The 24,611-nt window shown below is 40.6% G+C and overlaps 1 protein-coding gene across 6 annotated transcripts in view; it reads left to right on the top strand.

The window, feature by feature from the left end:
* ADGRB2 (adhesion G protein-coupled receptor B2) overlaps positions 1-24,611 on the top strand; it is a 1,127,991-nt gene that overhangs the window by 458,411 nt on the left and 644,969 nt on the right. For 5 of the 6 annotated variants that reach the window (XM_086955646.1, XM_086955645.1, XM_086955643.1 and 2 more), the window contains exons 3-4: positions 16,157-16,240; positions 23,441-23,605. In XM_086955646.1, coding sequence (XP_086811772.1) covers positions 16,157-16,240; positions 23,441-23,605 — 249 coding nt within the window. The remainder of the gene's footprint in view (positions 1-16,156; positions 16,241-23,440; positions 23,606-24,611) is intronic. The other variant, XM_086955647.1, reaches the window with a different exon arrangement.

The following is a 24,611-nucleotide window of genomic DNA, read 5'->3' as shown; positions in this document are numbered from 1 at the left end:
GCCTGGTGGAATTTTATTCCAAATTTGTTAGATCTTTTGCAGATGTTGTTGAACCATTGAGGTGTCTGTTGCGGAAAGGTGCTAAATATATTTGGGGAAATGTACAACAAGAAGTGTTTACCAAAGTTAAAGATAAAATCTGCAGTGGAGGTATTTTGGCCCCATTTACTCCTAATTGTAAATCGATTCTAACTATGGATGCTAGTCTCACGGGAATAGGAGTAGTTCTTTCTCAAATTCAGAAAGGTGTTGAAAAAACCATTGCCTTTGCTTCCCGTACATTGACGCAAGCGGAAAGGAACTATTCCGTTATTGAGAGAGAGGCTTTGGCTGCGGCTTGGGGAGCTGATCACTTCAGAGTGTACCTTTGGGGTTCGAGATTTTGTTTGAAGACAGATCACAAACCTCTTATGAAAATATTATCAGCTGGAGGTTCTGGTAAGGGTTCAGCTAGGTTGGCACGTTTTGCTGCTAGATTGCAAGAATACTCATATGATTTAGTTTTCATTCAAGGATGTAGGAATTCACAAGCAGATTGCTTGTCTAGAATGTTGTTAGAATGGTAAATTGTTGACAAAGAAGTGGTTAATAAATTGGCATCTGAAGAGGCTTTGGCAGTAGTTGATGAAGTTAGTGAATGTAATTGGGGTGCTTTTCTAAAGAACAATGGATCAGGGAGATGCTATCTGATAGTGTAATGAGACAAGTAATTGTGTTGATCAGGAATGGAGCATCTCGTGAAAGTATGGTTCCTTGTGCCATAAGTCCTTTTTGGAAGCTGTTGGGTGAATTGTCTATTAATGGTCATGAGGTCATCATGCGAGGAGATAGGTATATGCCTCCCTCAGGATTGCATCTGCATATTTTTAAAATTGCTCATGAGGGCCATCTTGGACAAGGTATGACTATTAGGAGAACAAAACAGGAGTTTTGGTGGCCAGGAATGGATGAGCAAATTCGCAAATGGGTTGAAAATTGCCTGTTATGCAAAGAGAGCGAGAAAAGTCTTAGAGTTGGAAATCAAAAGGTGTTGGGACATATAAATGATCCTGGTCAGCCTTGGCACACAATTTGTTTAGATTTTATTGGACCTATCTCAGAGCTTGTTTTGGCTTTTCGCTTTGCTGTGGTTATAGTAGACTTGCATTCAAGGTGGCTTGTTGTCAAATATGTCAAGGAAATTACCACACGTTCTACTATTGAATTTTTAGAAAAGTTGATTCTTGAGGGCGTTCCACATTCCTTATTGACTGACAATGGGACCCAATTGACTTCTGGAGAGATGCGATGTTTTTTAGAAAAGTGTGGGGTCAAACATTGGTGCACTTCATTGTATAATCCCATGGGAAATGGCATCGTTGAAAGGGCTAATAGATTAGTAAAAGGTACTTTAGAATTGGCTTTGGCAAATGGACAGTCTCCTATTCATTTAATAGAAGAAATGCTTTGGGCATATCGCACTACAGAACATAGTGTGACTCATCTTTCACCTTTTAAAAGCATGAAAGGACGTATGCCGGGGTCAAGATTGGTTCCTTTATGGTTGAAAGATTGGGTGTCTTCAGATGGGAATTCTCCTGAGGATTTTTTTGTATCTAAATTTAGAATTGGTGATTGGGTTAAAGTGAAATCAGGAAGAGTCAAAGCTGGTTTAAGTAAATTCTCAGCACCTTATTGTGTTATCAAAGTAGCCAAACATTATGTTGTTGTAGAAGGGGGCCATAAGTGGAATTAGCGTAGAGTTGCCCTATATCAAAGGAAAGGCACTGTTGACAGATAATTTAATTGTGATGAGGAGTGTTCTGGTGCAATGTTTATTCCTGACAAATGTTCAGGTGCTGAAAGGGAGAAATGGGTGATGTTGAAGCTTCATGCCCACATCAAGTTCAGGAGAATATTGTTCATGTTTTGCCTAATGATGTTTCTAGTTTTAGTAATTCTGAAAGTCATCATGCTCACTCTAATGTTGACACCAATTCAAGTACCAAAAGTGGGAGAATTCGTAGACCACCTTCCTACTTACAAGATAATGTTACTATCTAAGGTGTTGTCTATTAAAATATTGTTTATTTTTTCCTCATTAAGAGGGAGGATGTGTTATGATGTAAGCTAAAAGATTTATTTCACTTACCTTATTTCTCCAGTGTTATTCTTCTAATTCTATCTTACCTCATGTTGGAACTGTCATATCACAATGTTCTGTAGAGTGTGAGGCACGCAACACTCGACCTTTGGCAGTTGCTGCTGGATCGTCGAGGGTGTTGGATGCCAGGTTACTCTCTTTCCAATAAATCCTTCATTTTCATCTGGATTTGTCCTCGTCTTCATCTTAACAAGGACACAGTATGTTGAAGTTGTGTGAAAAGGAGTCTACAACCATTTTGTCTATTTCTTGAGTGGTATTAGTGAGTGCTTGTCATTGCCTCATGGTAAATGTGTGAAGCAAATGATTTTCGAACCTGAGATAAAGGAATGGTTGAATAAAATAACAATCAGAGTAGGGTAGAGTTTTGATAATCAAAAGGTTAAGTGAGAACATATGAGCTTTAAACCTCTGTGAAGACTTGAGGATGGTTTTACCTTATGTTAGGCATGACTCATGGGCATTTATTAGGTGGAAATGTGTGTCAGGTTATATTTTAGACGATTCACGTCTCTTTTTGGTTTTATATTTATGAGGCCTCTGCAATTCAGGGATCAGAGAGTTCTAATGTAACAGGTGGAATCTGGTCTGAATATACTCTCTCGAGTGTTTGGTATCTAGGATACTAGCACAGTACTGATTTCACCCTGTATACCCCATGTTCTTGGGTATAAGGGTCTAGGGTTGCTGATGAGGCATGGCTATTAGGTTAGGTCAGGGTAAAGGGATTTATTTCAGTTGTCATCTAAAGTTAGTCAGGAAGATATATATCTATTATTTGGAGCATGACAATGTGCACTTCTCAATATTGACATTGAAATTCATTAACCTTTTTCTCATTGAAAGTATTACATTCTGTTACATGGGCTTTTTGATGAAGTTTAGAACTATATAGGCTCAAGCTAGTTTTGGTAAGATACAATGAAGGGTGAACAGCTGCATAAAATAGGTATAGGGTGACCAGTATAAGCAGACTAGCTACTTAATCATGAAATTAGATCAAAGAATGAGATAAAATATTTGGTTTCAGTGAGGATGAAGAAGAGCCTATGCTTAATAAAACGAAGGACTGATTAGGGCCATAAAATTGTTGTGGTGATATATGCGGGACGTTTTTATTTCTTTAGAAATAGTAGTTGCTGTCCACTTTGGTTCTGAGTGATAATTAGTAGCTAATTAGCAGGATATGCAATACATGTATCTCCCATAAGTATCCTGGGGAAGGCATAGTAGAATAACAAGAAACAAATTGAAATGGGTTGTGTTAAAATGAATGTCAACTAACAGGTATTAGCTACAGGCTATTAATGTAGTTGTACTACATACTAAAAATTATTAGATGCATATTGGGATGAAATAATCAGTAAAACACATATTTCAGACATTGATCTTGGTCTTGTGGTGAGCAAAAAGAGTTTAACATATTTAAACAGACTATATTACTATTATTATTTTGAGTTTTATTGAGCGCTGGCTAAACCCTAATAACAGAATATAGGCAAAGGTATTGTAATATCTGAGAGGTACAACAGGCTGTACAGGAGCATTCAGGTATAGTTGGGATATAAAATAGTGTATTGATGTCATATGTGAGTATTGGTATCTCTTTATATAATGGTACATTGTAACAGTTATGATTCATCGTAACTATTATTGCAGGCATAGAAGATAGGCTTGGATACTCAAAAACTGTACAACTCTATTTTGTGAAGGGTTTGTGGGTCTTCCAAAACACCACAATGACGTTTGCTGGGGCCTTTGTGAAATGTGCCTGTGCCTGAGGCAACTTGAGAATTTCTGATGGTGGTTCCTCATAAAGCTTTTCATAGTCTGTACAATCACGAGTAACACTGAAAGTTGTTCAAGGGTCAGTATTGCTTCCCTCATACTAGCTTTTGAATGGTGACTGCTTTACATTATCCTACTTAAATTTTACTGTAAGAGATACCCAAGAGGAAATAACATCCTATACAAAGATCGACATGCTGTTTTGTGAACCAATAGTGGGTTTCAGAATTTGCCATAATCGAAGCCACTGGGGCCTTTTTGATGCTGCAGGTCTGTTTTTGAGGTGTATTGAGCAATGACTGAAGGGAAGTCACCATGAGACTTGTTTCAGGTTCTCAGAGTCTGCAGGAAGATAATGCCTACTTTCCTTTGAAGCTTGCAGCTAGAAAGGTGACCTTGATGTATGCTCTGAAATTATCAACTCTTGTGGCCTCACAATAAGTGCTGCAGTCCACGAGGGACAATTTTACTTACAGGCCACGGGTACCCATGGCATCATATAATAAGGAATAATAAGTAAGTTAAATTATGTAAATTGTGGGTGAGCCAATCCGATATACAAATTGTATAGGGTCAGAGTATTGGCACTGAAGATTGGTTAGCCTCAGTGCACTCTTAGAGATACAAGGGTGAGCTTCAAGGGAGAATCTGCATTTGAAAGGCAAACGATGGACATGCACTAAAGGGGCTGCTCTCTTGTTCTGGCAGACAGGTTCGTATCTGGTACAGAGAGGGGGAACATTTGTCAAACCTCTTTTCCAATGAGCATGTACCCCTTAGGTAGCTCCACTCACTGAGAGAGGGGTTCTTCCATCTTGACGGTAGACAGAATATTGCATTCTGGATAGCTAGATGCCTCCTACAGGAATCACCACCCAATGGCAGGAGGGAACCAGGTAGCTCATTAACTAGCAATCACCGAATACACCTAGGGCAAGTTGTGGGCATAAAATGACACTCAGACCTCAGATCTAGTCTGCACTGGAGAGAAGACCAAAGGAGTACTGCCCTGCTGTTCCCTGAACCCCGCAAAGAGAGGCTGCACCAAAGACTGGACTGCACCTGCTACTCCTTGGGCTAGCAGAGAGAAAACATGCCTGTGGTGCCCTCCTCCAGGAAAAGTTGTCTCCGAGCCCCAGAAAGAGGAAGAGTCTCAAAGAGTCCGTTTGCTAACTTCATGTTACAGCTCCCGGGCCACAAAAATTGAAGATGCCTGCCTTGGCAGGTTGATAGCCAACATCGCTTGCCTTCCACTGACCACTGAAGTGCAGCATTGGAAACAGTGTCTCAACACTCAAAAGTATCACCCGAATCTGATGGACTCTGGAGAGTTGTCAAAGTGCAAGACTGACACTAGCTTCAGTTAAAAGAAACTGCTGTTTTCACTGTAACTGGAGACCGGTAGACCAGTGGCAACTGATGTTGGCTGACCTTTAATCAGGTTTCAAGGAACATCGGTCTTTTTGGCTAATCTCACCCAACCATGTTTGTGGATCAAGGGGTGGCCACAGGAAGACCCCCATAAACCCCTCAGCCAGATCAGCATCCACAGCATCCTTCAGCATTTTCAGCCAGTATCCCTTGCATCAGGGCCACTCCATTGATGTACATGGTGGTTCTCCTATAGAGCCTAGATCTGACCTGAAGACTGCTTTCACTGCAAGGTGACTGTCCTTCAAGCCTCCTTGGCCCCTGTGACTTGCTCCCTACAGGAGTTGGTTTTCTAAAGTGGGCCGGAATAACCAAACATAACTTTACAAACGTTTCCAAAAGTTTGGTTGTTTAGGAAATTATTCATTAGTTCAGTGTCCTTCTGAACCTATATGCCATTAATGTGTGTTTTCTGAAGGAAAAGTTACCTTCGTTTTTTAGGAGGGGGATTTGTAACACCCAAGGAATTACATCTGTACAGCAGAGACGATGTTAGACATATGAGTTCCAAAAGTTTATGCCTCCTTGCTTTGAGGATCTTATTTGAGCCAAATGGACATTACATTTTTATTAACAAGCTTTGTAAAAAACAAATGTTTTATTGAGGTTGTATAATAAATTTCAAGGAACAGAACATTCACTCAAATAATTGAGGCTTTCTATGAATGACTTAATATCAAAACTATCACATGGCAAAAAAATAATTGTATGCCCGGGCCGGCTTTAGAGCAGTGCGACTGGTGCTGACCTGTGCAAGGGGTGCCAACCTCAGGGGAAGCGCTGTGTTTAACAATAGTTTATGATTGGAGAGATGAGGGGCACTTTTGCCTGGTGCTAGTGAGAGAATCCGAGGAGACAGTCATGGGATGCAGGGGCGGCAAAAATGATTGTCGCACAAGGAGCCACCAGAGCCAATTGTATCGTTATAGCATCCAATACAAGGCAATGCAATTCTCACATTAGTGTGCAATATTAATAGATTTGAGTGTTAATCAATAAGAAGAGAGTTTTGGTTTTAGAGGTACATGCCTTTTCAGTTCTTTCTAATATAAAATGGGTCTCCAGAGGGTTATACTCTGGTAGACCCCTTAGGACACTCAATCTCTAGCGTGTGACATAATTGTAGGTTTAAAAAAAATGGTGTCTTACATATCTACAAGTCCAACTGTAGGTTACTATTAGACTCCTTGTGAGTGCTCTCCCACACATAGCCAAACAGTGAAATCCCAATGTTATTCCAGAAGCATAATCCCGTATGCCAATGTGTCGACTGCTTATGTCAGAGGGGGTTAACAAAGTTAGTTTACCTTCTCTTGCCTCACCTGGAATTGCTTAGCCCTGGAACTGACAATATGTCCATGCCTCAACAGTCACAGAGATCCGCGCCCACACAGGCATGTAGAATCTACTGTTCCACGTAACATCACTTATTGGCTTAAAGCAAATTGATTATATGGGAAGCAGACCTGGAGAAGCCCACACCTTGCCATGTTTGTATTTGTATTACTGATGAATTTGCCAATAAAGAGATGCAAAAAAACAAACATAGTTAGTTTACCTTACCATCCCACCTATTTACGTGCCTTCCATCAGCATATCAGTACTCCTTCAGTAAGTGTGAAGGGAGATTCGGAGGACTCCAATATTTGTAGAGGAGAACTAGTATGCCCAGTCCTTCAGGAGGGATCATTTAGCTCAAAAGGCTGCATCATCCCTTTTAAAAAACATCCAGTCATTATTAAAGGTATAGCTCGCCAGTGGTGGGATGTACATCTGCCATTCCATGCTACCCACCATCAGATACCGACTTAATACATTTGTCAGAGGCAATCATGGGAGGTGTATTAACCCATTTGAAGCTAATTGCATTAGACACAAGTTGGTTCAAATACAAATATGTTCTAGGGCTATTTCTGCAACACATAAAGAATTTGAAGGAGTTTAGCCATTTTATGGAGTGCTACACACAACGAAGGACATTCAGGGTTAACTCACCTGAATTTAGTGCTAACTGCTGACTTTCATCCCTCAGGAGCACCATCTTCAGTTCCCAGCATCTTAAAGGATTCGAGGCTATGGTGAATGTCAAAGTATTTAAATTCTGAAGTACAACCTACAGGTATATTACTCCACTGAAAAGTGGAGGGATTTCCCTCAAGTAAGACTCATAATGATATCCCAATTCAGAAGCTGTATGTATATATGAATTCAGCTTTCATAAACAAATGATTTGATTTGCAAGTGTATTTCATGTTTTGTAATCACAATATTGTAATTTAACTTCCATTATCATGTAGTATTATGTAGAAGTAAATCTTCTGCCAAGGTTACGTAGAGATGTTCCAGGGTTGCAACATCCTGGAAAATGTACGTTCATCCACTAACATATGCTTTTTGGGATATTCATAAGGTTTTTAGGCGAATTCCCATACTGAAAATGGTCAATGATTTACTGCTGTCAAGGGATGGAGAGCATATGTTTCCAAAATTGTGGGTTGAAAACAAAAGGGGAAAGATTTCTTCCTGGGTAAAATATTTTCCCTGCGGAGAAAAAAACTATAATTTCAAATTAGCTATTATACTTTTGTATATTTGCTCAGGTGAAGTGTACAAAATCCTGAGAACATCGTGAAATCCCTGATATACTCCTGTAACCGTTGTGAATTACAGAAGAGTCTACAGGAGTTAATTTCTGAACTTTGCGATTCTAACCCTCTTGATCTTTAACACTAAACATATAAGGGATACGATTGAATATGACCAAAAAAAATAGATTATCTTGAACTGTTCAGGAAGCTACAAATACCTAGTAGTTCCTTGAGATGGAGACCCTGAGTAGCTACACAAGTATCTGTGAACATCCCCAAGTGCAGTTTTTCAGTCCTCTAGAGATTACTCATTCCAGGACATTGCAACAGATGTGAAGTCGACAAGGTCTCAGCCATTAAGGTAAGAAAAGGTGGAAGAAAGGCGAAGTCCTGTTGTAGTTCAATATGAATTGAGGCCTTCTTCACTTGTATGAGGTTCAGAAATATTTCATCATGACTCTGCAGCTGGTGTTTAGTGGGCACTTCAGAATCCTGCACATGAGCATTAGTTCAAAGACTACTGGCACTCGCAGACTCCGTTTTGCAGGCAAACATTTGCCACCATTTTGCGGCATCAAGAACCCAGGATAAATCCGGCCCACCCAGGCTTCTCTACACAGCCCTACGCATTCGATACTATGAGTCTTCCTGATGCTTAAAGTTTCACAAACTTGCATTCGGTGCGCCAATGTGCATCACATATTACCCTTATGGACTTGTTTTACCACAAGTCCGCCACATATGTGTGCATATCCCTGTTCAAATGCACATGATATACAGTCTCCATACAGTTTACAGCCTGGTAGCCTTCCTTCAGAGTTAATGCGTTCTATTATTTTCCTCCTTCTCCTCTTTGAGTCATGAAAAGCCAGGTGCAACTTATGTCAACAGCACCATTTTTGTCACTTCTGGATGCCTTGCCTCTGGACCTACAGCTGATGCTGCAGTGGCATTAAATGATTCTAGTTAAGGTGAAGGATCAGAATAAATTCCAGATAGAGTGTGAGAACTTGGAAGGGTTCAGAATGAGATTTTTTGAGTGCTATGCAACTGCATCACTCAGTGTGGTACGAAATAGAACTGTTCTTCTTGACAATGGGAAGGTTAACAAGCAGGTGAAGTTTTGTATATGAAAAATTGTTGTTTTATATAGTGTGAACCCCCCCTACAGGCATCAGAGCACTGTACAGGAAATGGTCTGATGCCAATAGTTGTTTTTTGTTTTAAACCAGATTTTATTGCCATTTAGTATATCATCGCTTTACATACAGTTCAGTCCAATCATTGCTTACATATATATACATATCTTAGAGTATTGCTGGTACATTATATTCAAACTCCCCAACTGGTTCCCCATTCCCTGATGCCAACGGTTGTTATTTGTATTTTCTCAGAAAGTCGATAAATACAAGATAAAAAAAGAAAAAGATGCAAAAATCTATACGTTTATACAAATTAAACCATTATTTAAAAAAGATTATAATAGTCTGTGCTGGGTACGGTGATTCACGATAAAAATGAATGGCTTCTATTGCCGGCCTCACATTATTACGGAGAATCATGTTCTTAAGAAATTATGCCATGTCTAGAGTTGGAAATGCAAATGAGACCGGATTCAAATCTTGACAATCACTTTGACAGAGTAGACAAGAATAATCCAGGGGTCTTTTTTGTTCCATTTACCTAAAATACATTGTAGTGGCAGATTCTCAATTCTTAGTAGGATAAAGGGGTGTAATGAATGCTCATATTTTGCTGCTTAATACCTTTGCTTTTAAATGAAACAGTTTTAGTTATTCTTGAACAGGTTTTACGAGTTGCGAAGTATGAGGCACTGGAAAGGCAACTTGCTTTGGCTTATGCCTTCTTATTCTCCAAATTCATCTGTGAACCTGAATCCCATCTCAACAAGTTTGCATAAGTTAGTGTCAATCCTACAAAGCAAATGCTAGGGGCTTAGAAAGCTTAAGTTGATTTCCAGAGCCAGAAGAAATTCACGGTAAATAAAATGTTTAAAAAAATCAGGGGAATACATAAAAATGTGGTAACCACGTCAGATAATTACTGCAAGACTTTATGATAAGCACTAATGAATCCAAATTCTAATTGTATTTACTGTATATAAACTTGTCACATTGCGCCGTCCACGCTGTTCACCTCCATCATTTGCGTCGTCACTTTTTCACTTGTACATATCACTTTGTCACCAAGTGCCCTTTGGGTTGTCACATGATTGTTCTTGTACAGTGCTGCTTTCAACTGTATTCCCATGTGTAAATATTTCAACTTTTCAACTAATTTGTGAATTACAAGCTAAGTACTGACAAACTGAGACTCCGTGTTTCCTTCCTATGTAATGTTTCTTGCATACATAACTAAATTGCCTATCAATTTGCTACCTATTGGGACATTGTCTTTTCTATATACTCTTTTAGAAGTGGCTGGGTTTTTGTGCTCTAATATATCTGTGCGTCTCTGCCTGGTTGTGGGTTGACTGTCTTGATTTGAAAGCAATAGGATCTGGGGAATGTTTTGACCCTGGGGAGGAGGTGGGACAGCAATAGGCTTACCTGTATCTGGAATGTAGGGGGAGGAGTAGCCCCTAGAGGTGAAGAGGTCAGGGTTTCTGCTATAAAACAATTGTTCCATCTCCTGCTGAGTGAATAAAAATCCAGACCCTCACTAATCAAAGGAAGAAGGTGTCACTGGCAGGGAGGCACCCAGAACTGGTTTGAACAGGGGTCAGTGCCCCCTGAGCACAAAGACGTCAAAGCCATTGAAGGGTATAACTATGAGAGCTGCAGCCCCTGAACTTTGGTGAATGGCTTCATCAAGTTTGAACAAGACTGGAGCTACTTTGTGATGGAAGAAACAACTGAATAGACTGAAGGAAAGGACTGACCCTTGCTGTGTGTTCTGGGGCTGGCCTGTAGTTTGCTGTTTTAACCAAGGAAAGGCTGAAGGGACTTTGCTGTGTGCTGTGTCCTCCAGCTTGAAAGAACTTTGCTGTTCTGTGTCCTGAAGTAACTTATCCCCAAGGGCCCGAGGTGAGCTGGCTCCCTGTTTCGGAAACTCAGGAACACCAAAGTTTTAAGGAGAGACTCAGCGGTGCTGTGTGCACATGCTTGTTGCAGCTTGAGACCTTCGTAAGCAGTGTCCTGTGATCGTGGGCACCTGGAGTCCAAGCGAGGATCAGCGGTGCTGTGTGCATGTACTTTTTGCAGCCTGAACCTTATTTGAGGATTGTCCAGTTATTGTGTGCACCGGAATCCAAGTGAGTCTCATTCATGCGGTGTGCGTGTGCTTTGTGCAGCGTGAGACCTTCGCGAGGATTGCCTTGTATCGTGCACCCGGGATACAAGTGAGTCTCCACGACACTGTGTGCGTATGCTTTGTGCAGTGTGAGACCTTTGTGAGGATTGCCTTGTTATCGTTCACCCAGAGTTAAAGTGAGTCTCAGTGACGCTGCGTGCGTGTTCATTGTACAGCCTGAGACCTTCATGTGGAGTGCCCCGTGATTATGCACCTGAAGCTCAATGAGTCTCAGCGATGCTGTGTGCATGTGCCCTGTGGCAGCCTGAGATCTTCGTAGCAGTAGCGGCCCGGACCGGCAGCCCCGGAGGAGCTGAGCCGCCGGCCCGAGCCCACCGTTTCCAAGTCCCAAAGATTGCATTGGTGGCCCAAGTCCCTGGACGAGGAGAGGAGAGTGAGTTTGCGCCCCCAGGTAACGTGTGTGTCGACTCCTGGGGTGGGGCGCGGGCTCGGAGTGAGATGCTCACAGCCTCTTTCTCATTTCAGCAGCACAAGTCTCTGCTTCGGCTCTTATCGCGGCCAGTATTGCCATGGGAGTGGCAGTACTGGGGTCGGAGTGCAGAGCTGCACTTTTTGAGTTATACCATAACCGTGTGGGGGCATCTGTTGTCAGAGGCTGCCTGCGAGTCAGCACATGTGACAGAGGGACCGCCTATAGCACCGTGATCAGGGCCGGAGTGTATTACGGATTAATCTATTTCTGCATAACGGAGTACCTGATTGTCGTATTACACATTGCATTATTCCTGCATAACAAACCACCTGATTGTCATATGACGCATTGTATTGTTCCGCATAATGAACTACCTGATTAGCGTATTACGCATTGCATTATTCCTCCATAACAAACTACCTGATTAGTGTATTACGCATTGCCTTATTTCGGTATAACAGCGTACCTGGCGTTTGTAGTACGCATTGCAATATTTCTACATCGCACAGTGCCTGATTGATGTGTTACGCATTGCATTCTTTTTACATTGCAAAGTGCCTGATTGTTGCATCCGCATTGCATTATTTTCACATTCCAAAAGGGCCTGATTCTAGCATTACAATCTGTATAACATGGTGCTAGGATTACAGTAGACTGTTTAGAAGTGCTCATTATTATCACCAGAACGTAAAAGTGCTTGATGGCCTAACAACCGGCCAAAAGGAATATTACTAATACGCATATGTTGGATTTATATTGTGTGGTCTTATCGTATATCTTTTCATATGAAGTTTATACTCATTGTTATAAAACTCGTGTGGAGTCTATTTGTGGCGTCATCATTGGGTTGCTGTGAACGTGGTTGCACATACTTTACACATTTGCCTTAAAAATAAGCCTGGCTGCTCATGCCAAGCTACCAAGGGGGTGAACGGAAGGTGACCTTCCTTTCCCTGACGTGGAACCGCGGGTCCCCACTTGGCCTAAGGTACCTACCTGAGCCAACAAGGGGTCCAGGGTCTGACAGATGGTTTACCAGGCCAGCTGGGAACCCCCTGTAACTCAGCTTCCACCATAAAGTAGGTCTGTCTGCACTATCAAAGATGTTAATAAAATCAGCAAAGGCTCCATAGTCTTGCTTATTGCTAATCATGTTGCAATTATCAACAACAGTCTATACCCCAGCGATCAGACTCAGTACTGAGAGCAGAAGCCAGATTGTTTGATGAGGAGTATCCTGTTTTCTATACCATAAGCCTAAAGATGTTCTAGCAAGGATTTACAAAATATCTTACCCATGGCATTAAAGAGTGCAATTTGCTGGTCTCGATCTCTTTATGGAGAGACATGATAATACTCAGTCTACAAGAATCAGGAACTAGACAGCTAGCAATTTTTGAACAACAGGTAAAAAAATCGTCCCTTAATAGATCAATGTTCCTTATTGAAGTTAGCAAACCATCAGGGCCTTTTGCAGCTGAGATCTTTGCCAATATTCTACAATTCAAGATTGCATGGGCGTAAGGATTAGAAGGTGCAACCAACAATGTATTAGAGGGTATAGTTGGCAAGTTTGAGTTACAGTTGTCCTTTTTCTGGCATAAAGAGAGGAAACATAGGTGCACCATTCCTTGCAGATTTTTGTGTTTTTTGAGCCGGTATGAAGTGCAATTAGATGCCAACACTTTTGTGGGGCATAGGATCTAACATCCTCTTGGAGCGATCACCAGTTATGGTCTTGAGCTGTCTGCTGACACAGTTTCTTTTATATAGTTAGGGAACTTCTTGTTTCTTATAGGAGTGCACACTCCCTACTAGAACAGTAAAAAAAAACGTTACTTAAGCCTTGATTTAGTTCTGCAAATAAATGGAGTTCCACGCTATTTTTCTTTCCAGAAATAGAAAATCAGTTACTACTCTTCTCAACAAATATCGATGTACCTAATGACCTTGATCCTGAACTTGCTCACTCTTTACTCTTCCCCTACTCACTCCTTCCCTACACCCTCTCCCCGTTTCATTCTCCCTCCCCTCCACGGCACCCCCTTACTTCTCTGATCTTTAAAACTTCATCTTCCCCTTTAATTTATTTTTGTTTCTTTGCCCTTATGGCTCCTCTAAATGTATTGCTATATCCCTTGTAAATTCTCTGAATACTGTTAATTGTTTGTTATTCTCTATTATTATGTCTTACCTTCCCTGTAAAGCGCTCTGATACTCTTGGGTCCAGCAGCGCTATATAAAACCTTTGAAATAAATAAATAAATACTTTATATGAATTTCTTCCTTTGTAAAGAGTATACTCTTTTTGGGATGATAAAATGAAAGAGTAAAAACATTTGGTGCTTTTGCTAAAGGGTCTACTTAGGTTAGAGAACTAATACAGTCTGATAGATTATTAATTCCAATTGTTCCAATTAAGGGCTATAAGTGCGCCTCTGGATAAGTGTCAATTAGCTCCTCTGGATAGAGTGAGGAAGGGATGACATACAATTTAATCATGGTCACTAACAAGAGAAGAACATAGCTTAGTGAAGTATTAATGCAAGCAATATATAGGGATACAATAGACCCAATTAGCGTCTCAGAATTACACCCTATGTAGGTAGTATTGGCAGGTATATCCCCATCAATATAACCATTTACACAAATGCAACTAACTTCTGAAAGTTGTCTTTAAAAGCAGGCTCCTCTTTTGTCTGCCTTACACTTTGCATTATACAGCAGTTTGAGAATATTCAAAGTAGATTCTAAGTCATTATCGCTGAAGAATTCCACCAGTGATGCAGAGCTCTTTGCACTGAAGTCCCCAAATATACATTGTCAGTGCTTTCCTTTTCTATAAAACAGATTATCAATTGTAAAACATCAGTCTTAATGTAGGTATTCGAGCAACCTGGTGGGATGCATACATTAAACAACGGTAGAGGGCCATCCAAATAATACAACCATATTTTCACTCCAACATCCTTATTGCTGTACACTGCATAATAAAACACTGCTTAGTAAATTTCCAATTAATAGAGGTGTTTGGAAGAAGAGCTAATCCTCCCTTTGTATGACCTCAAGAAGAGTGGGTGACTGGTCAAGATATTACGTAATGCCTACGAAGTACAGAATTATCACACACCCATGTTTCCTAAAGGCCAGTTATTGCTAGAGTAGTGAGAACATGAACCTGGATATAAGGATAACTACGTCCTTCACACTTCGCTTGTTTGTTGAAGAAAGTTTGAGAAACACAGAGTAAAGAACAGGATTATAAAGATTGTGTTCATAGAGTGCATATTCACCTCTAACAGGTCTTTTGGCACACTTACAAATAATGGGTATAAATCATACTCCTTTTTTTCTGCCTCCAAGGGATGAAATGTTTATTGGACCTGCAAGGATTTAAAGCTGTGACAATGGAATGAAACACAGGCCCCAGGAGCAGTTGCATTAGTCCACTGATGCTCACATCATGCATACTAATGAAATTGTTATAGGAGCTACTTAGACATGGATGAAAGTATAATATTGTAATCAAAAATTGCAGCTGCAGCCTCTGAAACTTCCGATGGGACGTTATCACTCATCAAACAGTTTTTAAATTACTTTTTACTAAACAAAGAGACAGATGGAATGGTTAAAACTTTCAATAGAAAAATCTAATTGTTAGAAAACAATATGTGCATGCAATTCCTCCCAGCTCATATATCTGCTCCATCTTAGTAAATTTGGTTTGAAAGTTTGCGACATTGTACATGCCTCCCACAACTAGCTACACGGTTTCCCATGGACCAGACAATGCACACTATTCACTGTATGTTGCATATCAATAAATGTATTGTAGGTTGCCACATTGTGTGAACGCATCAACCTTATTTATTGTAGCCCATTTAGGTTGGAGAGGATAAGCTTAAAAGGGCATGGCACTATGGTATAGTTGTCTATAGCATCCTTAACCAGACTTATTGTCAGTCACCCAGCCTGTAAAATGTGTATCCACTCACAGATGGACCAATACTAATCTTTCACTGGTGCCTGCATGGACAACAGGCAGGTTCCTTCTACCACATTGATTAGAGCTGGTCAATTTTATATTTTGGATATTGTTTGGATTTTGCTGCTTTCAGTTGGTTCAGATGGATGTGGTTAATGCTAAGAGAATGCAAGTGCTACCTTTAAATTCTTTATGGTTGTGAATAACTTGGCTGATAGCATACCTATATGACTTAAGGTAATCCCCTTTCAGTTCGAGAAATCCTACGAGGACCTACCTCTTTATCCTTAGGTGGTTGAAAGGAAGGGGATTCTGACAGAGTAAAACGCCTTGGTATCTTCCTTTCTCATAGCCCAAAGCATAAGCACCCCCTAAATGACATCCTGTATAAACCCATTCATGCTAGCCGTTTTATTAATCTCAGAAATAAACCTATCTCTTCTTCCAGATTCACAAATATTTTTTGCATTTTCTAGGTGAAGGCTATGAAGAAAATCAGAAAGTGAAAACTCAGCGTCCAAGATCGGCCGACGAGCCTGGTATTTATATGGCACAAACAGGTAAATATGCCGGACTATTTTTATAATTTTTTAAGAAACAGTCACAGATTATGCATGAATGGATGTGCTATGGATAATATTCTCTGTTTGTTCAAATAATGATCTCTTAAATATTCATAGTTCATGTTATTAAAATGGTCTATTTCTAGAAATGTTATTTGTTTAGGAAAATAATCTTGTGGCCCTATGTTAGGAATTTTGATGGACAATCCGTTCCTGTAGAATTCTTTCAAAATTCTGTATTACTGTAGATACTATGTGAAGAAAGACCTCAAAACGTAAAATTGCAGTAAAAACCAACACATTTCACTCCAAAAATGTGCTTAATTGTGGCGACGTTTTGGTAGTTGGATCGTTTACAAGACACTCAGCCTGGACCACGGTTGTTACCAATATCTGATGAATATTAAGAATGTAGGCACATGAAAGCAAGATATACAGCTACATGAAAAAACAACAATGGGAATTAAATAACATAAAACATTAAACACAATTCCATTCTTCAAGAAAACGGGATGCACAAACGATTCCATTCTTCAATAAAATAGGATACACAAATGAAACAACAAACAAGTATGGGACACATTTCACGGACTTTTACTTAATTTTTATGACTGTTAGGTTCTAAGAAACTAGCGCCAGTTGTTTTAGCAGGTTAAAACCCACACTGAAATAGACCCTCTTATTGGAACACATGTGTCCTTTTTAAAATACTCTGCCAACTCTAAACCCTAACATTTCCAATGTTTTTAGTCATTTTCCCTGTTGCCAGCTAGTCTTGTTTTTTTCTTCCCTGTGGAAAGTTTGCAGGTTTGTATTAGTTCCTCATAAAAAGCCTGTACAATATTGTTTGTCTGTCCTTGCGTATAGGGACAGAACAATGGAAAATCACTTTAAAAACATGTTCAGCCTGTTGACATATGGAGCCCACCTAATATTGCACCTTAATAATAATATTTTCTATCATTATGGAGGATCTCCAGTGCTCTTTTCAGTGCAATTTCTCTATAATTTTCAGTGACTTTTTGACATTACATTTTGTGCATTATATGGTTAGACTGCAGATAATCTTATCGATCTCTAGTAATTTTATATATTGGACATGCTTTATCTTTTGCCACTCATAATCAAATGTATGTTTGAACAATTTCAATCTTGTCAACCATTAGAAACGTGAAAGCTCCGACTCTGTCATTCCCATGAAATAGGGACCCTTAATATGCCCGACTTTGAAAGCTCAGTATTTTTTTCAGTGACTCGTCGAGCTGATTCTAGCCTGCTGTGGTAGATCTGCCAAAAAAGCACACCAAAAATAAGTTATTTTGAAGAAGTAATACATCAGCAGATGATAGTCGAGGACGCATTGTTCGGGGTTGCGATTCTCCTTAACTTTCATCAGTTGAAGATGTAATGTTTCAGTTTGTAGTTCTCCATATGAACATGCTAGAGTTACGAGCAATTACTGTCAGGATTTACTTTAAAATCTTCCAAGAAATAACACTCGTCCTGTGAGGTCGGATTGTGATACGCTGCATAAAAACCCAAGTGGAAATCATCCCCTTACTTACCTCTTAAAATCCAACTTCACATTTTTAGCCATGGATCATTAGATCATTACTCCATCTGCCGTTCATTTCCAAAGGGCGGAACAGGTGCACTCAGCAGAGTCACTGGATAGCCCCATGTGTGCACTAAATTGACAGGTTAGAGACATTCTGCTTTCTGGTGACAACTACCAGAAAGCAGAATGTCTCTAACCTGTCAATGTAGTGCACAAGCCATTAAAAAGCATGAGGTCAGTTTCAAAAGACACAAATACATAATGAAGTGATATTGGATAAAAAAAGGTGGATGGAATTTGACTTTCCACTAGTAATACCATTAAGACAGTAGATGATTAACAAATTGTGATTGCTCAAAGAAAGACCTTCCTGTAATTTTGAGATGGGACAGGCAGCTGGATTACTTTGGCTTCCTTTCCGTATACAGGAATCCCCACACATTAACGATTTTTCACACATTCTAGAGAAAGTGTGACTGCCTAATTCAGCGCCATTCAGCCTGCCTCCTGAAGTCTTTGAAATTAAACCTCTTAATCTTTCGCCTGGCAGCATGGAGATTCCTAAGGGTGTCAGGAACCTCTTTCAGGAGTAAAGATTTAGAAAAGGGCAAAATGATATTATCCTCCTGTGAAATATTCTGTTGAAGCTTTTATGTCTTACATTTGGCTGAGAGATACCTTTAAGATAGCATTGTGAGAGTTTAAATATTGCCTTTTTCAGCTGTTTATAAGCACATTTTTATGTGCACATCTTTTTGGATTTTTCTGAAAGGACCTCTTCTTCTTCTAAATGACAGTGGCATGCAATGCTTCCTAAATCATTGACTACCAACTTTGGGATTATTCAATTTACAACTTCACATTCACATTTTGAATGGTTGTCTTTATTTTTATTTCTTTGGGTTTTTGTAAAGCTTTGTTACTCAGCTTGCACTAGTCTCAGAATGCTTTTGGATCTGTGTAGATTTAGAAGAGGCAGGCAGCAAGGAACATTAATTGCTGGAACCCGATGATAAGGGACCAGAAAATCGACGGACATAGGAGAGTGTTGAAATATATGTGCCATCAGATATGTCCACAGGAAGATGACAAGGCCTTGCGGATGAGCCTTATTCCTGACTGCCTGAAAAAAGAATGCAAACATGGGCATCTAGCTAGGACAAGATCAAGCTGAAGAGGGATCAAGCTGAAGAGGGCTGTCATAGATATGATTACAATAATGTCAGAGTGTGAGACTCTTTGATAAGGGTCCTCTGAATCTGTGACAGTCATTTTCTTGTGATCAAAAGGACCAACATGAGTGTCACTCATATCTCTTGTAATAAAACTGTAGGGTTATCAATAGGCTGTGATTCGTTGTGACACAATAAATGTTGCTTAAAAGCTGCAGGACTAATGTCTTAGGTAGGTAGCTTCTTTTTATTTATTCATTCATTTAAAACATAGGAAGAATATTGGCACCATTTACAGAACCAAAAGGTACACAGAGTCCAGTTCTAGGGTTTCATGTAAAAAAAATAGACTGCAAACAGATATTTTGCAAAAACATTTTCTTAAATGTATCCAGCAAAAAGCTCAAGTTCCCATAAATATTAAATACTGCACTAAAATTACAACATGCGTTTAAAATCCACATTCCGACAAGTTCACTTTCTGTTTAGTGGGGGATTGGGTGAATTTGCTAACCTAACGTCCACACTAGTAGTGTTTAGGACTGTTGCTTGCTGATAGATATTTGTGCAAGAGCACTTTTCGATCAATTAGACATTTTTGTAGTTTTCTATACAAAGATAAACGAGTTGGTACATTTTTCCACAGCAGGCTTTGTTTGAGGACTATTACAACTTGCAAATGTTTGTATGAAACAAACGGAAACGTGCTGCAGTACTTATGCATACGTGCATAGGTACAAAACCCGAGCACCTGGAAACTCATTTTTCACTTTCTGGTTCAAACTGTGCACTGGTTTCAGTTCATGCAAGAGAAATCGGACAAGGCCATACATGGGGCGGTGTTAATGAAAAGTTATACCATTGCTGAAGCTAGTTAAGTTGCACGAATAGGTTAAAAATTGATTAGAAATCCTTGAAATACTAATTTATTCATATAACTCCAACTGCCCAAGATTTCTTAAAATACCAAGAGAGGATCTTCCTTTGGGAAAGACACCCATGAAAGTCATGTTGCGCCATACTGTTACAAAGTGGTGTACTTCCTTCAAAACATGTATGAGTGCCCAAGCAATCTGCAAAATGGTATAGCTGCTGGAGCATTGATACTAGTAACAGGACTGGATATAACTGCTGGCCACGTGTTAGTCCAACGCTATATCTAGTCCACAAGCAGACAGATGTGCTTAATCAAGAACCAAAATTCGAAGATGGAGAGTTTTCCTAAACCACAGTTGATGCTAATTTATCATGAATATTGCAAACGAGGTATTTTGCTTTAGTGCATAAAGGTTGCAATGATAGTCAAGGGAATACTGGATGCAAAACGCCAGCTGGCAGCGCTGCGAGGTACCTGCACTTCAATTAATTACTGGTGCCCCCTCCCCAAACTGGTAGTGAGCCTGGAGGAGTACCGCGACAGCAAGTTAGTATGATGGACTCAGAGCAAAGATCCCTTTCATTACTAGTAAATCTGCAGTATTTGTTTCCCATCCAGTGAAGGATCAGGTAAGAGCGCATGATTATTGATATCTTGATCTGTTGGAAGTGCTCAAGTTTGAACCCGCACACACTTAAATGGGTCCCAGATGCTGAGGTTACACTTCAAGCAGGTAAATGTGTGTATGTATGGATAAAATACTCAGTAATATATCTGGAGCAGGTGCAAGACAGGTAACATTTCTGGGCACATCTGTGGCATATGTAGTAACGTATCTGGAGGATTCCTACGACTGACAGGTGAACCTATTTCTGATGTATTAGAACACTTCATTTCAATCCAGCCTGTCCTTGCAAAATTGTTTTGTCTAAAGTTTGTTCTTGCTACATGTAGACAGGACCGTGAGCTGATGGCCACTGTATGTTGAATACAATTAAGGCGATGAGGCAAGGAAAAGTTCTAGAGCGGTCAGGCCGGGAAGGATCCCTACAGTCCACCTGTGCTAGTGCCATTGAGTGTCTGTCTCTTTTGCAAAGGAATACTGTAATTCATGAGGGTCAAAAATGATGAGATCTACCAGTGCAACAGGTTTGATGAAAAGGCAGGAGGAATGTTTGCACCTTGTATATGTATGAACTTTTTTAAGGGTTATGAATATCTATTTATGCTTTAGTGCGAGCCTATTTATTCAGAAAATTTGTCTCTAATTTGCACACCGCGTTTTTGCCAATCCCAGATTTATTAGCCGCGGTCCCACATTCGCCCCAAGATTGATGAATTCTGGATCTTGGTGTGACAGAGCCGCGCCTGCAGGGGCCTGCGCATACCAGCACCATCAATATTCATGCAGGAACTAATAATGGCATTTCTGCTCGTATAAAATATGGTCTGAGTTTGTCAGCCGCTTACATTTATATCTATGCTGCTGCCTGCATGAAAGGAGGTCTCAACACAAGCACTAGGTAGCTGAAGAGCTTTACCCACTTAGGCAGATGATGTGTCTGCCTAGCTCTTTAGTGACATTAGGCCAACAGGACATTGTTACGCATTGTCTTCTGGCTGCGACATTGACCTATATTTACAATTGTGTTGTTGCCCAAACGTATTCCGCAGAGAGAAGAATCCAGGCCACAGAAAATTGTACTGGAGAAGTTTATTTCAAGTCGAAAATGAGAAACCCACAGCACAGAACAGGCCCCTTGTCAAGCTCCTCCAGCAGATGTCTCTACGTCATAACTCAACATTCTATAAAGAATTGTGGAAATAGGAAATATGCTTAAAGGAAACATAACACCCAAAAGAAAATAACATACTACAACAATATCAAAGCTAAATGAAGTGTTTACTACAGATGCTTCTTCTGGGCCTCATGTACCACACAAAAATTAAAATTATTCTGAGTACAATCGATCTTTTGGTTACGTTTCAAATGTGGTGACCAATCATCCCACAGGAGCACCCCCTCACTTTACCCTTGCCCCTGCATGGGTGTCTGTGTTTTGAGACTCGGACATCAGGGATGGTTACAAACATTTGTTATCTGATTGGACCCAATTTCAGACGTGAGTTGTGCTGACAATTCCAAAGATGTGCTCAATCTCATACTACTTGTGAGGTGCAGGTAGACCATTTGAAAGCAGTCTCAATGCTGGAGATGATGGTTACACTGCACTGGAATGCTGCATACAACTGTCGCCATCCCACTGCACTCTGGATTATACTCTTATAGGCAAATATGCAGTTCTCTGATTCTTTATTTTTTGCATTTTAGATGTGAGTCTCCCTGTGACATATTATTTCAAAATTTGTCTCTGGGTGTGCATTGACTGTGATATCCGGCATGTGCATTATATAAAGAGGAAGGGGCTGTATCTGCTTCCTTAGCAATGACACTTGATTGCCTTAAAGTGAATGTTCATAGCAAGGTCTTACTTGGTGATACTGGGTTTATTGTGCGGTGGAGGATATATGCGCATCCTATGATCCATGCAGTATGGAGATATAGATTGCCTCAGTTCCCAGATAGCTGGAGAGATATTTGTTCTGGGCTTTCTCTTGTAACAGCAGTGGTGCTCTTCGTGTTCTTTAAGCTTTTGAATCGAGGCTTTGGAGAAGTGCAATCAGAGATGCAAGCTAAAGAGAGAAGTTGGCAGATGTGTCATTTGTCACATCAGCCATGAATAAGTTATGATCAAGATCATTGTCTGTCATCAGGAGGCTTCCCATCATATGAAGCCATCTAAATCCATGCAGAGTTTGATAGCATCATTCAACGTGACCTTGCATATGTATATTCTTTTTAAGGTTTGCTTTTAGGAATAATGATCTATCCCAGTCTTCTTTTCCTGTGATCTTTTGAGAAACAGAAATGATACTATTGGTGAGGTTGTCATTCTACATTATAACTGTGTAATTGGGGAACCTAATATGTCTCCACAATAAGAAAACTCCAATTGTCTGCCTATGAGGTGCAGTTGGTCTCACCGGCACTACAGCAATTTTGTAACTAATTTTGCCACAAGGCAAACCTCTGATGAGCAGCTGGACAGATTCCCTGTAACTTGAGTCTTTGTACTTAATCTGCCTCAATAGGCGGGTGACGTAGGACAGTGTGTAAAATTACGTAAAGGTAATGCTACATTTCCATTACATTCTGAAGTGCCATGAGACTAACTGTGATAAGCGGGATTCCCTGGATGTTAGTCACATATTGTCTTTCTTACGGCCTGCCTGCAGTCTCACAAGACTCACCAGCAACGAAACCACCCCCCTGCGGCAAAAATAACATATTTATGGGATTTTTGTGCAGAAGGGGCGCAAAAGATAAATGGGGCAAATTGTAGCACAGCCTGACCAGGGGTTGTGTCTTCTTCTGTTGGTGCTGTGTCCAGGCAGTGCTGCTAAGGCCATGCCATGGTTCGCCAACTTTTAGAGTATGCTGTAGCAGGCCCACCAGAGGCTATTTCTCTGTGAGGCACCCTGTCTAGGGGGGACGATGCTGGTACCAACACGTGTCTTTCTCTATTTAGGAGACCCTGCAGCGGAAGAGTGGTCCCAGTGGAGTGTGTGCTCTCTGACGTGTGGTCAGGGCTGGCAGATCCGCACCCGCTCCTGTGTGTCCTCTCCGTATGGAACGTTGTGCAGCGGGCCGCTGAGAGAGACCCGGATTTGTAACAACACCGATGCCTGCCCAGGTACTGGCTCTGTTGGCTCAGGCCATTTTGGTTCTCTGATGCACTGTCTTTGCCAGTCTTCCTCACCCCCACCTTTCCCTAGTGTAATTCTATTGGTTCCTTTTCCACTGAAGGTGTACTGAAGGGCACATTGACAATGGTAACTGAGGTGTCAAGAGTGGGCGGCTGTTCCAGGCTGGGCTCTGTGAGCATGCTGCACAAAATCCTATGTGCCACAGACTCCCGGACTGGAACCAGCTGTGGCCCATAATTGACTGCAGGAAAAGTTTTCTTCAAAGTGGGGTGCATCCATTTCGACAGTCATTGGGCAGGGAACTTTCTTCTAGACCTTCCTTATCACCCTTCCCCAACAATGCACTTCCTCCCAACTCCGTTCTCCCCACCCTGCCACAAATTGTTCCTCTCAAGACCCAAGCCGTGGCAACCTCTTTTTCCTTCTTCCTGAATGACCCTGCTGTGCATGCATTTAGTGTAATTAAACTGCTGTCAGATGAGTAATCTGTCTCAGAGGTGTCCATGAAGGAGTTACACAAGGAGTGTAAGTAGATGCAAATATTGTTGCATCCCCCTGATGATTGGAAATTTATGGATTACGCAATACACCATTTGTTTGATTTAAGTTTAAACCCACAGAAACACTTGCAATTTGGGAAGCCAGAACTGCCATTGGCAAAGTCATACCTTATGCTAAATGTATAGTGAGTTAGAAATGCTACTGAAAATAAGATAGAGAAGGAAAGGTGTCGCACAAACCTTACTCGCCTTTCACGAGAGCATCAGAGGATGGCGACCAGAAACGTACATCACAGTTTCAATACCAGAGTACACCTCGCATTGGACGGAATGTGAAGGGCCATAAGGCAGCTGGTAGAGGACATATGTAGCAGAATAGAGATCAGAAAAATCACACTTTTAAGGTCTTTGATGAGAAACAATGTTGAAATAGGAAAGACAGGCCAACAGTGACATAGTCTTGGGAAAACTGTTAAGGAAGTATAAAGACAAA

This window comes from Lissotriton vulgaris, chromosome 2_1 (assembly GCF_964263255.1).
Source record: "Lissotriton vulgaris chromosome 2_1, aLisVul1.2, whole genome shotgun sequence".
In the NCBI taxonomy this organism is placed as follows: Eukaryota; Metazoa; Chordata; class Amphibia; order Caudata; family Salamandridae; genus Lissotriton; species Lissotriton vulgaris.
The sequence above is the reverse complement of the archived record's forward strand: the minus strand, read 5'-3'. Positions and strand labels throughout refer to the sequence as shown.